Raw genomic sequence first — 12,636 nt, 5'->3', positions numbered from 1 at the left:
CCTAGATGAAGATAAAGACTTAATTATGGATTTGAGATCTCTCTTCTTCTCTAACATAGTTATTTAAGGCTATAAATTTTACTTTAAGCGCCACCTTCACTGTGTCTCATGTATTTAATTTTTATTCAGATAAAAATACATTCTAATTTCTCTTGTAATTTCTTCTTTGACTCATGGATTACTTTGAAATGTGTTGTTTGATTTCAGAAGATTTGAATTTCTCGGATTTCCTTTGGTTGTTCATTTCTAATTTAACTCTGTTGTGGTCAGCGAGCATACTTTGCATGATTTCAGTCCTTTGAATTTTATTAACACTTGTTTTACGATTTAGCATACAAGATAATCAGACGCTCTTTGGAGTCTCCAAAAACTTCTAACAGTGTAAAGGGATTCTGTGACCAAAATATTTGTTTTAGAGCCTTTTTTTTTTTTTTTTTTGATAATTCTAACACTTGAGTCATCCAAGGATTGGCATGTGTTGATTGCCTTTCCACTTGATAATTGATCTCATTTTCCTAACTTTTTGTATGTTAAATAATTCTGAGTTGTATCCTCAACTTTGTCAACTATTTTGTTGTGTAGACTCTGGGTCCTTTTAAAATTCATTGAACAATGCTGGTGGGTTTTGTTTTAGCAGGTAATCAACTCTGAGATTCAGAACACAAATTCCATCTCCCATTTCTCTGGATGGTTCCAGTCTCAGTTCATTCTACAAAGCTTTGTTTTACTGCTATGGGTCTGTCTGCGTGTGCCACTTGGGTTAGTCTGAGACTTGGGCCCTGGTTTAAATCTTAATTCAGTTCTCAAAGCCGTTGCAAGAATGCTTTCTTTGTATCTGTCTCATGCATGCACAACTCAAAAGTGAGCCCAAGACTTTTACAGATTCATACACAGAATTAGGGGATCCCTTTCTCCATTGTTCTCTCCTCTCTGGAATTACCCCATATTTTCCAACCTGAAGGGGCCTCTTTTCCAGGTTTCCCTGGTCAAAGAGATGGAGTTTTTATCAGTCTTAGCTTCCTGCTCTGCCTTGCAGTTCTGTGATTGGGGCCCCACCCTCAGGACAAAGCCATTAGGGAAAAGAGAAAACCAAAACAGAAGGCTCACTCCCGTTGCCAGTCACTTCTGCAAGTTTTGGTCCTCTTCTATAGTCTAGTGTTGTTGCTTTTTGTGTTTTCTTTAGACTTTTAGTCTAATCATCAGGAAAAATAGATTGTAGAGAGCTGATACGGCCGTGGCAGAATCAGAATCAGCCTCATATTTCATTATTTAAAAAATATATATTCTTTAAAGTTAAAAAAATTAAAAAAATATATATGTAAATAATACTTTCACATTTTAGCATGTGAATCAGGATGCATCTTATAATTGTTACCAATCACATAGTAGAGTTATTACATTCTTGTCATTGAGTCTGCATTTGTGAATTTGGTTTTAGCCTGTCACTGTGGCACATTACCACTTTAAGTTGTGTATTGTTGGTACCCCATGTGTTGAGTTTAATTGCTGTTTAAAAACTTCTCCAAAAAAATTGCGCTGTCATTAAGAATTGAAGGGAAAGTTGTGTATACAGGAAAAGCATGGAAACAGTGGCAAAGTATAAATTTATGATTAGTGAAGAAAACATCTCACCATTGGAGGAAAGACCACAATTCTGTTTTTCAAAATTTTATTGCAAAGCTACAACAAAATGCTTTTTGGACCTAAGAAAGAAAGAAACCCACAAGTAGAAAATCTATACTACCTGTTGTTAATGATGCATACACAAAAGAATTGCCTATGATACACCATACAGTGTAAGTGAAGGCAAAAGAAACTGCCAAATCCCTCACAAAGGTAAAATAAAGTTCCAAGCAATGAGGATGGACATCAGACATCAACTTGTCAAAATTTCTTGTTAACTTTAATTGCACCAAAAAGAATGACATAGGAATAAATTTAACCAAAGAGGGAAAAAAATCTGTGCTCTGAAAACTATAACACATTGGTGAAAGAATTTGAAGATGACACAACAAACAAATAGAAAGATATTCCATGCTTAGGGATTGGAAGAACAAATATTGTTAAAATGTCCATACTATCCAAAGCAACCTACAATTCAGTGCAATTTACCAAAAGCGCGTTCTACAAAACTAGAAAAAATAATCCTAAAATTTGTTTGGAACTGCAAAAGACCCCAAATAGCCAAAGTAATCTTGAGAAAGAAAAACAAAGTTGGAGATGTCACAATTCCATATTTCAAGATCTACTTCAAAGCCATACTAATCAAAACAGTATGGTGCTGGCATAAAAATAGACACAGGGATCAAAGGAACAGAATAGAGAGCCCAGAAATAACCCCGTGATGATATGGTCAATTAATCTATGACAAAAGAGGCAAGAATATACAATAGAGAATAGACAGTTTCTTCAACAAATGGTATTGTTGGACCATTTGTCCGGAAAACTAGACAGCTACATATAAAATAATGAAACTGGGCTACTCTTTAATACCATACACAAAAATAAATTCAAAATGTATTAAAAACCTAACTGTGAGACCTGAAACCATAAAAGTCCTAGAAGAGAACACAAGCAGTAATCTCTTTGATACCAGCTGTAGCAACATTTTTCTAGATATGTCTTCTAACACAAGGGAAACAAAAGCAAAAGTAAACTATTGGGACTACCTCAAAATAAAAGCCTTTTTTGCACAGTGGTGGAAACTATCAACAAAACAAAAAAGCAACCTACTGAATGGGAGAAGATATTTGCAAATGATATATCCAATAAGGGGTTAATATCCAAAAAATATGAAGAACTTATACAACTCAACACCAAAAAAAAAAAAAATCTGATTTTTAAAATGAGCATAGGATCTGAATAGATACTTTTCCAAAGAAGTCATACAGATGGCCAAAAGACACATGAAAAGATGCTCAGTATCACTCATTATCAGAGAAGTGCAAATAAAAACCACAATGAGATATCAACTCAGACCTGTCAGACTGGCTAAAATCAAAACATTGAGAATAGTAAGTGTTGGTGAGGATAACAATTGTTGGTGAGGATGTAGGGGAAAAGAACTCTTGTGCACTACTGATGGGAATGTAAATTGGTATAGCCACTATGGAAAACAGTATGGAGGTTCCTCAAGAAAGTAAAACTAGAAATACCATACAATCCAATAATTCCACTACTGAGTATTTACCCAAAGAAAACAAAAATACTAATTCAAAAAGATAGATGCACTCTATGTTTATTGCAGCATTATTTATAATAGCCACAATATGGAAGCGTCCTAAGTGCCTATCAATAGATGAATGGACAAAGAAGACACACACACTGGAATATTACTCAGCCATATTCGTCAAGAAAGATGAAATCTTGCCATTTGGGACAACACAGATGGACCTAGAGGGTATTATGCTAAGTGAAGTAAGTCAGAGAAAGACAAATATATCAATTCACTCACACGTAGAATCTAAAAAAAAAAGTCAATAAACGAACAAAAAAACTAATCAGACCTGTAAATACAGAGAACAAACTGATTGCCGGAGGGGTGGAGATGTGAGTATTAGCAAAATGGATGCAGAGGAGTAGGAGATACAGGCTTCCAGTAATGGAATGAATAAATCATGGGAATAAAAGACACCGTATAAGGAATATAATCAATGATATTGTAATAGCGTTGTATGGCGACAGATGGTAGCTAGACCTGTGGTGCTGTGGCATCACGTATAAAAACCTATCAGATGACTGCGTTGTACACCTAAAACCAATGTAGCCTTATGTGTCAACTACTCTCAAGAAACATTTTTAATTTCTTGTTCGCTTTGAATAAAAAACTCTAGTGGAGCCCTCATCTAAGAAATGCTGTGTCACCAGTGCTGTTGATAGCACACTGGACAATATTTTGGAGACAAAAGCAGACACCAGTGATTCTGAGTTGAAGAGCTGAACAGCAGTTTAAAAGAATTAGATTCTAAATATGAAATTATAGTAATTGCAAGTTTATCTCACATATTTTTATGTTTGCATAAGCATGACATTTTAATTTTTTTTAATTTTTAAATTTTTTTTAATGTTTCTTATTTATCTTTGAGAGAAAGAGAGAGACTACAAGCAGGGAAGGGGCAGAGAGAGAGGGAGACACAGAATCTGAAGCAGGCTCCAGGCTCTGAGCTGTCAGCATAGAGCCCGAGGTGGGGAGCTTGACCTCACAGACTGCGAGATCTTGACCTGAGCCGAAGTCGGACGCTCAACCAACTGAGCCACCCAGGCGCCCCTGCATAAGAGTGATATTTTAAAAATCGGTTTAACTCTAAACATCGTTCAATGATATAAAATAAATATTCTAAATGATAAGGAAAAAAAAGGAAGTTAGCCGATTTCCAGGCCTAGATGATTTTCATATTCTTCTTACAGTTTGTAATCTATCTTTTACGATAGGACATATGTATATTTAAAATACTTTGCTTAAAGGCAACAACCTCTTTGACCTCAGCCACAGCAATTTTTGCTCGACACCTCTCCAAAGGCAAGGAAATTAAAAGCAAAAATGAACTATTGGGACCTCATCAAGATAAAAGGCTTCTGCACTACAAAGGAAACAATCAACAAAACTAAAAGGCAACCGATGGAACGGAATGGGAGAAGATATTTGCAAATGACATATCGGATAAAGGGCTAGTATCCAAAATCTATAAAGAACTCGCAAACTCCACACCTGAAAAACAAATAATCCAGTGAAGAAATGGGCAGAAGACATGAATAGACACTTTTCCAAAGAAGACATCCAGATGGCCAATGGACACATGAAACGATGCTCGATATCACTCATCATCAGGGAAATACAAATCAAGGCCACACTCACGCTGAGATACCACGTCACACCAAGTGATCAGAGGGGTCAGAGTGGCTAAAATGAACAAATCAGGTGATTATAGATGCTGGCCAGGATGTGAAGAAATGGGAACCCTCTTGCACTGTTGGTGGGAATGCAAACTGGTAGAGCTGCTCTGGAAAACAGTGTGGAGGTTCCTCAGAAAACTCAAAATAGAACTATCCTATGACCCACTGCTAGGAATTTACCCAAGGGATACAGGAGTGCTGATGCATAGGGGCTCATGTACCCCAATGTTGATAGCAGCACTTTCAACAATAGCCAAATTATGGAAAGAGCCAAAATGTCCATCAACTGATGAATGGATAGAGCAAATATGGTTTATATATACAATGGAATACTACTTGGCAATGAGAAAGAATAAAATCATGCCATTTGCGGCAACGTGGATGGAACCGGAAGGTATTATGCTAAGTGAAATAAGTAAGTCAGAGAAAGACAGATATCATGTTTTTACTCATGTGGATCTTGAGAAACTTAACAGAAGACCATGGGAGATGAGAAGGGGAAAAAAAAGAAATAGTTACAGAGAGGGAGGGAGGCAAACCACAAGAGATACTTAAATACAGAGAACAAACTGAGGGTTGATGGAGGGTGGGGGAGAGGGGAAAGAGGGTGGTGGGCATTGAGGAGGGCACTTGTTGGGATGAGTATTGAGTGTTGTATGTAAGCCAATTTGACAGTAAATTATATTAAAAATATATATATAAATAGATAAAATACTTGGCTCGACAATAATAGATAATAATCTCCTAATTTAACTTGTTATTTATGGAAAAGGAAAATTCCTATGTGGTGTATATGGGAAAATTTCACGCAATTTGATCAGAGTCTTCCATAAAAGTACACTATCTCTGAATTTTGTTTACTCAGCATAACCAGTTTTTCCAAACTCTGAAGTCCTTGAAAGTAGAAAGTGTACTTTAATTATCTTTGTGCCCTTAAGACCTAGCATATTTCAAATATTAGATATGTAATTTGAGGGAAATGGTTCTTCTCTAACAACTTTGCACATCTCCACCTAGGCCACATGAATATATCTTGACCACAATCTTACCATAGTCTTTCTTGAAAGCATCACAATTCCTCCTGGAACAAGGGGAAGTAGACAGCCTTGTGAAGAGCTGCCACCAAGCAGTGTCTCCATCTGTTTCCCTATCTACAGGAGACGGTCACAAGGTCATTTCTCATTCATCTCCTTAGTTTCGGTTGAACACAACTTTCCGCCTCTCTCCCTTAGGATACAACTGCAGATTTCTGTATAAGTCTATAAAACTTGTTGGGTACCATTTGAGTGAGCTTCCCAGCAGCAGAGCAACTCATCGCATGTCCCACCAGTCCACTGTCCAGCTGGTTCCGTGTTGTATTCTGGGACTAAAGTGGCAGAGATCCAACACCATGCGGATCTTACTTCTTGGGTATAAGTAATAAACTATCTTAATCCATTTGGGCTCATTGTCTCATTACCATCAAAATCTGTGGAAATGTGACGAGCCAACCTAGCAGTTTCAGTGGCAATCTTTTGTGATCCTGTTAAATACCATACCTCTTCTTAGGAACTCTTCTTAGGAACTTCTTGACCACTTGTCAGTAACTAATGTGTGATGACTAAGTAAATAGTGGAAAATAAGAAAAAAAAGGGAAATTTGCCTATGATGAGATGAATGAAGTTTTTTAACAATTGCTTCAAAAATACACCAGTCATATGTCACTAGCCATTCCATGATTATCATAGTAATTGAAAAGACTTTTTAAAAAAATTATATTGGGAATATATGAAAGATTACTTCATTTTTCCTTTTATTATACAATGATAGGTAGGCTTTATGGATATACCATAATTGAGCAGGGTCATAGAACATGGCCAACATCAATAATAGTTTCTTCCAGGTTTATAAAGTAGGGTGAATCTAAACAATTCAGGAGTATAAATTGCCTCTGAGTGGACTCTATCTTCTAGGGCAGGGTCAGCAATGTTTCTATAAAGGGCAAATAATAAATACTTCAGGCTTTGTGGATGATGTGATCTCTGTCCTACTTCTCAATAATGTTGTTGTAGTACAAAAGCAGCTGTAAACAATGTGTAAACAAATTAGTGAGGCTGCGTTCCAATAAAATTTTATTTACGGACACTAAAATTTTAAATTTGTGTAAGTTGTATGTGTCACAAATAATATCCTTTTGGGTTTTACAATCATTTGAAAATGTAAAAATGATTCTTAGCTCATGGGCCATATAAAAATAGGCGGTGAAAAAATAAAAAGATACGTGGCAGTGGGCTGGATTTGGCCAATGGACGATAGTTGGCTCACCTCTGATAGGGAATAGGGCACGTCTTCTATCATAGAATTTCTGAAGAACTGGATTTATAAGTTGAGGATTGACATAGAGCACAATGAAAAGAAGTGGACTTTCACAATATAAGGTTTTCATACTCTGTTTTTCTGAGTCTGCATCATTTTATTATTTTTATCTTTACCTTTTTTTTATAGATAATGGGAAGGTTGATCTTGATAAATTGATGGATGGAGTGAAAACTCTTACAGGTGAGAAGTTAATATAAATCTAAGAATATAAGTTTTAGTCAAAATTATATTTCAAAGACTTTTATTTCTTTGCTTATTCTACCATTTTATCCTTCATTTGATAGATCGTTTTTTATCTAATTTCTTAGAGTTAGACTTTTAAATCTCTGCATGTTAGTAATAAAATTTAAATTCTGGGGTGCCTGGGTGGCTCAGTTGGTTAAGCAGCTGACTTTTGATTTTGCCTCCGGTCATGGTCTGAGGTTCATGATATCAAGCGCCACATGGGGCTCTGCCCTGAAAACATGGAGCCTGCTTGGGATTTCTGTCCCTCTCTTTATCTCTGCCCCTCACTCATTCTCTCTCTCTCTCTGTCTCTCTTTCTCTTTCAAAATAATAAATAAAAATAAATAGTTTCAATTCTGTGTCTTGGTAGCAAATTCTTTTTTTTTTTAATTTGACATTAATATATGACACCTCTTCTATGTTGGGGAAAAATATTCTGTATTAAATCAGTGAATGGTAGAGTTAGGACGGAGAGGAAGATGGCGGCGTAGGAGGACACTGGGCTCACCGCAAGTCCTGCTGATCACTTAGATTCCACCTACACCTGCCTAAATAACCCAGAAAACTGCCAGAAGACTAGCAGCCAAGCACAGACGAGAGGCCCACGGAAGAGGGTAGGAAGGGCGGAGAGGCGGTGCGTGCTACGGACTGGCGGGAGGGAGTTGGGGTGGAGGGGCAGCCCGCCGGCCAAGCAGAGCCCCCGAGTCTGGCTTGCAGAAGCGGAGGGACCGGACGGAGTGTGTTCCGACAGCAAGCGGGACTTCACATCTGGAAGGTTATAAGCTAACAGCTCTGCTCGGAGAAGAGGAGGTCTGGAGGACAATGGGAGGGAGAGTTGCTGAGCCCCGCGAGGACAGAGCTCAGTTTGGCAGGGAAGAAAGGCGCTCACCAGCGCCATCTCCCTCACCCACCCCCCAGCCAAAATCCTAAAGGGAACCAGTTCCTGCCAGGGAACTTGCTTGCACCACGCAAACACCCAACGCTGTGCTTCTGCGGACCCACACCTCCGGCGGCGCGCCTGACTCCCTCCAGCTGCTGCAGGGCCCCTCCCAAAGCGGACCACAGAAGGAGAAGTGAGCTGAGCCTGCCCCTCCCGCCCCCCATGCACCTTGCCTATCTACCCCAGCTAATACGCCAGATCCCCAGCACCACAAGCCAGGCAGTGTGCAAGTAGCCCAGAGAGGCCACACCACCCCACAGTGAATCCCGCCCCTAGGAGAGGGGAAGAGAAGGCACACACCAGTCTGACTGTGGCCCCAGCGGTGGGCTGGGGGCAGACATCAGGTCTGACTGCGGCCCCGCCCACCAACGCAAGTTATTCAAGACAGCACAGGGGAAGTGCCCTGCAGTTCCACACCCCTCCAGAAACTATCCAAAATGACCAAACGGAAGAATTCCCCTCAAAAGAATCTCCAGGAAATAACGACAGCTAACGAACTGATCAAAAAGGATTTAAACAACGTAACAGAAAGTGAATTTACAGTAATAGTCATAAAATTAATCACTGGGCTTGAAAACAGTATAGAGGACAGCAGAGAATCTCTTGCTTCAGAGATCAAGGGACTAAGGAATAGTCAGGAGGAGCTAAAAAATGCGATAAACGAGCTGCAAAATAAAATGGAAATGACCACGCTTCAGATTGAAGAGGCAGAGGGGAGAATAGGTGAACTAGAAGATAAAATTATGGAAAAAGAAGAAGCTGAGAAAAAGAGAGATAAAAAAATCCAGGAGTATGAGGGGAAAATTAGAGAACTAAGTGATGCACTAAAAAGAAATAATCTACGCATAATTGGTATTCCAGAGGAGGAAGAGAGAGGGAAAGGTGCTGAAGGTGTACTTGAAGAAATCATAGCTGAGAACTTCCCTGATCTGGGGAAGGAAAAAGGCATAGAAATCCAAGAGGCACAGAGAACTCCCTTCAGACGTAACTTGAATCGATCTTCTGCATGACATATCATAGTGAAACTGGCAAAATACAAGGATAAAGAGAAAATTCTGAAAGCAGCGAGGGATAAACGTGCTCTAACATACAGAGGGAGACCTGTAAGACTCATGACCGATCTCTCTTCTGAAACTTGGCAGGCCAGAAAGGAATGGCAGGAGATCTTCAATGTGATGAACAGGAAAAATATGCAGCTGAGAATCCTTTATCCGGCAGGTCTGTCATTTAGAATAGAAGGAGAGATAAAGGTCTTCCCAAACAAACAAAACCTGAAGGAATTCGTCACCACTAAACCAGCCCTACAAGAGATCCTAAGGGGGATCCTGTGAGACAAAGTACCAGAGACATCGCTACAAGCATGAAACCTACAGACATCACAATGACTCTAAACCTGTATCTTTCTATAATAACACTGAATGTAAATGGACTAAATGCACCAACCAAAAGACATAGGGTATCAGAATGGATAAAAAAAAAAAAAAAAAACAAGACCCATCTATTTGCTGTCTACAAGAGACTCATTTTAGACCTGAGGACACCTTCAGATTGAGAGTGAGGGGATGGAGAACTATTTATCATGCCACTGGAAGTCAAAAGAAAGCTGGAGTAGCCATACTTATATCAGACAAACTAGACTTTAAATTAAAGGCTGTAACAAGAGATGAAGAAGGGCATGCTATAATAATTACAGGGTCTATCCATCAGGAAGAGCTAACAATTATAAATGTCTATGCACCGAATACAGGAGCCCCCAAATATATAAAACAATTACTCACAAACATAAGCAACCTTATTGATAAGAATGTGGTAATTGCAGGGGACTTTAACACTCCACTTACAGAAATGGATAGATCATCTAGACACACGGTCAATAAAGAAACAAGGGTCCTGAATGATACATTGGATCAGATGGACCTGACAGATATATTTAGAACTCTGCATCCCAAAGCAACAGAATATACTTTCTTCTCGAGTGCACATGGAACATTCTCCAAGATAGATCACATACTGGGTCACAAAACAGCCCTTCATAAGTATACAAGAATTGAGATCATACCATGCATACTTTCAGACCACAATGCTATGAAGCTTGAAATCAACCACAGGAAAAAGTCTGGAAAACCTCCAAAAGTATGGAGGTTAAAGAACACCCTACTAAAGAATGAATGGGTCAACCAGGCAATTAGAGAAGAAATTAAAAAATATATGGAAACAAATGAAAATGAAAATACAACAATCCAAACGCTTTGGGACGCAGCGAAGGCAGTCCTGAGAGGAAAATACATTGCAATCCAGGCCTATCTCAAGAAACAAGAAAAATCCCAAATACAAAATCTAACAGCACACCTAAAGGAAATAGAAGCAGAACAGCAAAGACAGTCTAAACCCAGCAGAAGAAGAGAAATAATAAAGATCAGAGCAGAAATAAACAGTATAGAATCTAAAAAACTGTAGAGCAGGTCAACGAAACCAAGAGTTGGTTTTTTGAAAAAATAAACAAAATCGATAAACCTCTAGCCAGGCTTCTCAAAAAGAAAAGGGAGATGACCCAAATAGATAAAATCATGAATGAAAATGGAATTATTACAACCAATCCCTCAGAGATACAAGCAATTATCAGGGAATACTATGAAAAATTATATGCCAACAAACTGGACAACCTAGAAGAAATGGACAAATTCCTAAACACCCACACGCTTCCAAAACTCATTCCGATTGTATATATACCCCATATATACCCTCATATCCCATTGTATATATACCCCACATTTTCGTTATGTATCCCTCCATCAATGGATGCTTAGGTTTTTTCCATTTCTTTGCTATTATAAATTATGCTATAATGGATGTGAAGATGCAGTTATCTCTTCAAGACAGTGATTTTGTTTACTTTGGATATATACCCAAGTCATAATTTCTGGATCATATGTAGTTCCATTTTTAATTTTTTGAGGAACCTTCATACTCTTCACGTTGGCTGCACCAATTTACACTTTCACCAGCAGTGCACGAGGCTTCCCTTTCCCCCACATCCTTACCAGTACTTTCTATTTCTTGTCTTTTTGATGATAGCCATTCTAACAGGTGTGAGGTGCTACCTCATTGTGGTTTTGATTTACATTTCCCTGATGATACGTGAGGATGAGCCACCTTTTAATGGACCTGTTGGCCCTTTGAATATCTTCTTTGGAAAAATGTCTTTTCAGATATTTCACCCATTTTTAAATTGTGTTATTTGGTTTCTTTGTTATTGAGGTATATGAGTTCCTCATATAGTTTGGATATTAACCTCTTATAAGATACATGGTTTGTAAATATTTTCTTCCATTACATAGGCTGTCTTTTCATTTTGTTGATTCTTTTTTTATTATTATTATTCTCAAGTTAGTGAACATACAGTGTAGTCTTAGCTTCAAGAGTAGAACCCAGAGATTCCTCTCTTACATATGACACCCAGTGCTCATCCTGAAAAGTGCCCTCCTTAGTGCCTGTCACCCATTTACCTCCCCTCCAAACCTCATCAACCTCAGTTTGTTCTCTGTATTTAAGGGTCTCTTATGGTTATTTTGCCATGCAGAGAAGCTCTTCAGTTTGATGTAGCCCTACTTATTTATTTTTTATATTGTTGCTTGTGCTTTATAGGAGTCACATCCAAAAAAGCATTGCCAAGAGCAACATCAAAGAGCTTTTTTCTCCGTTTCCCTTGGGAGTTTTATGTACGATTTCAGGCCTTACATTTAATTCTTTTTTTTTTTTTTTAATTTTTTTTCAACGTTTTTATTTATTTTTGGGACAGAGAGAGACAGAGCATGAACGGGGGAGGGGCAGAGACAGAGGGAGACACAGAATCGGAAACAGGCTCCAGGCTCCGAGCCATCAGCCCAGAGCCTGACGCGGGACTCGAACTCACGAACCGCGAGATCGTGACCTGGCTGAAGTCGGACGCTTAACCGACTGCGCCACCCAGGCGCCCCCATTTAATTCTTTAATTCATTTTGAGTTGATTTTTGTGAACAGTATAAGACAGGGGTCTAATCTCACTCTTTGTCATGTAAATATCCAATTTTCCTAACACCATTTAATGAAGACACTCTTTTCTCCATTGAGTATTCTAGGCTTGCTTGAATATTGTTGGCTTCTGTGTCAAATAGAAGTTGGCCATATATGTATGAGTTTGTATCTAACTCATCATTGGTCCAAGTGTGTGTTTTTATGCC

The 12,636-nt window shown here is 38.5% G+C and overlaps 1 protein-coding gene and 1 pseudogene across 1 annotated transcript in view; both read left to right on the top strand.

Annotated features, from left to right (window-relative positions):
* The window catches only part of LOC124522185 (leucine-rich repeat-containing protein 37A2-like), a 334,305-nt pseudogene that overhangs the window by 223,042 nt on the left and 98,627 nt on the right, over positions 1-12,636 (top strand).
* LOC124522177 (uncharacterized) overlaps positions 1-12,636 on the top strand; it is a 130,818-nt gene that overhangs the window by 109,595 nt on the left and 8,587 nt on the right. Inside the window, exon 28 of the mRNA XM_047093476.1 lies at positions 7,378-7,431. Within this exon, the coding sequence (XP_046949432.1) occupies positions 7,378-7,431 (54 nt within the window). The remainder of the gene's footprint in view (positions 1-7,377; positions 7,432-12,636) is intronic.

This window comes from Lynx rufus, unplaced genomic scaffold (assembly GCF_022079265.1).
Source record: "Lynx rufus isolate CCGP_SWC_20201006 ecotype Redwood Valley unplaced genomic scaffold, mLynRuf1.p SCAF_34, whole genome shotgun sequence".
Taxonomy (NCBI): Eukaryota; Metazoa; Chordata; class Mammalia; order Carnivora; family Felidae; genus Lynx; species Lynx rufus.
The sequence above is the reverse complement of the archived record's forward strand: the minus strand, read 5'-3'. Positions and strand labels throughout refer to the sequence as shown.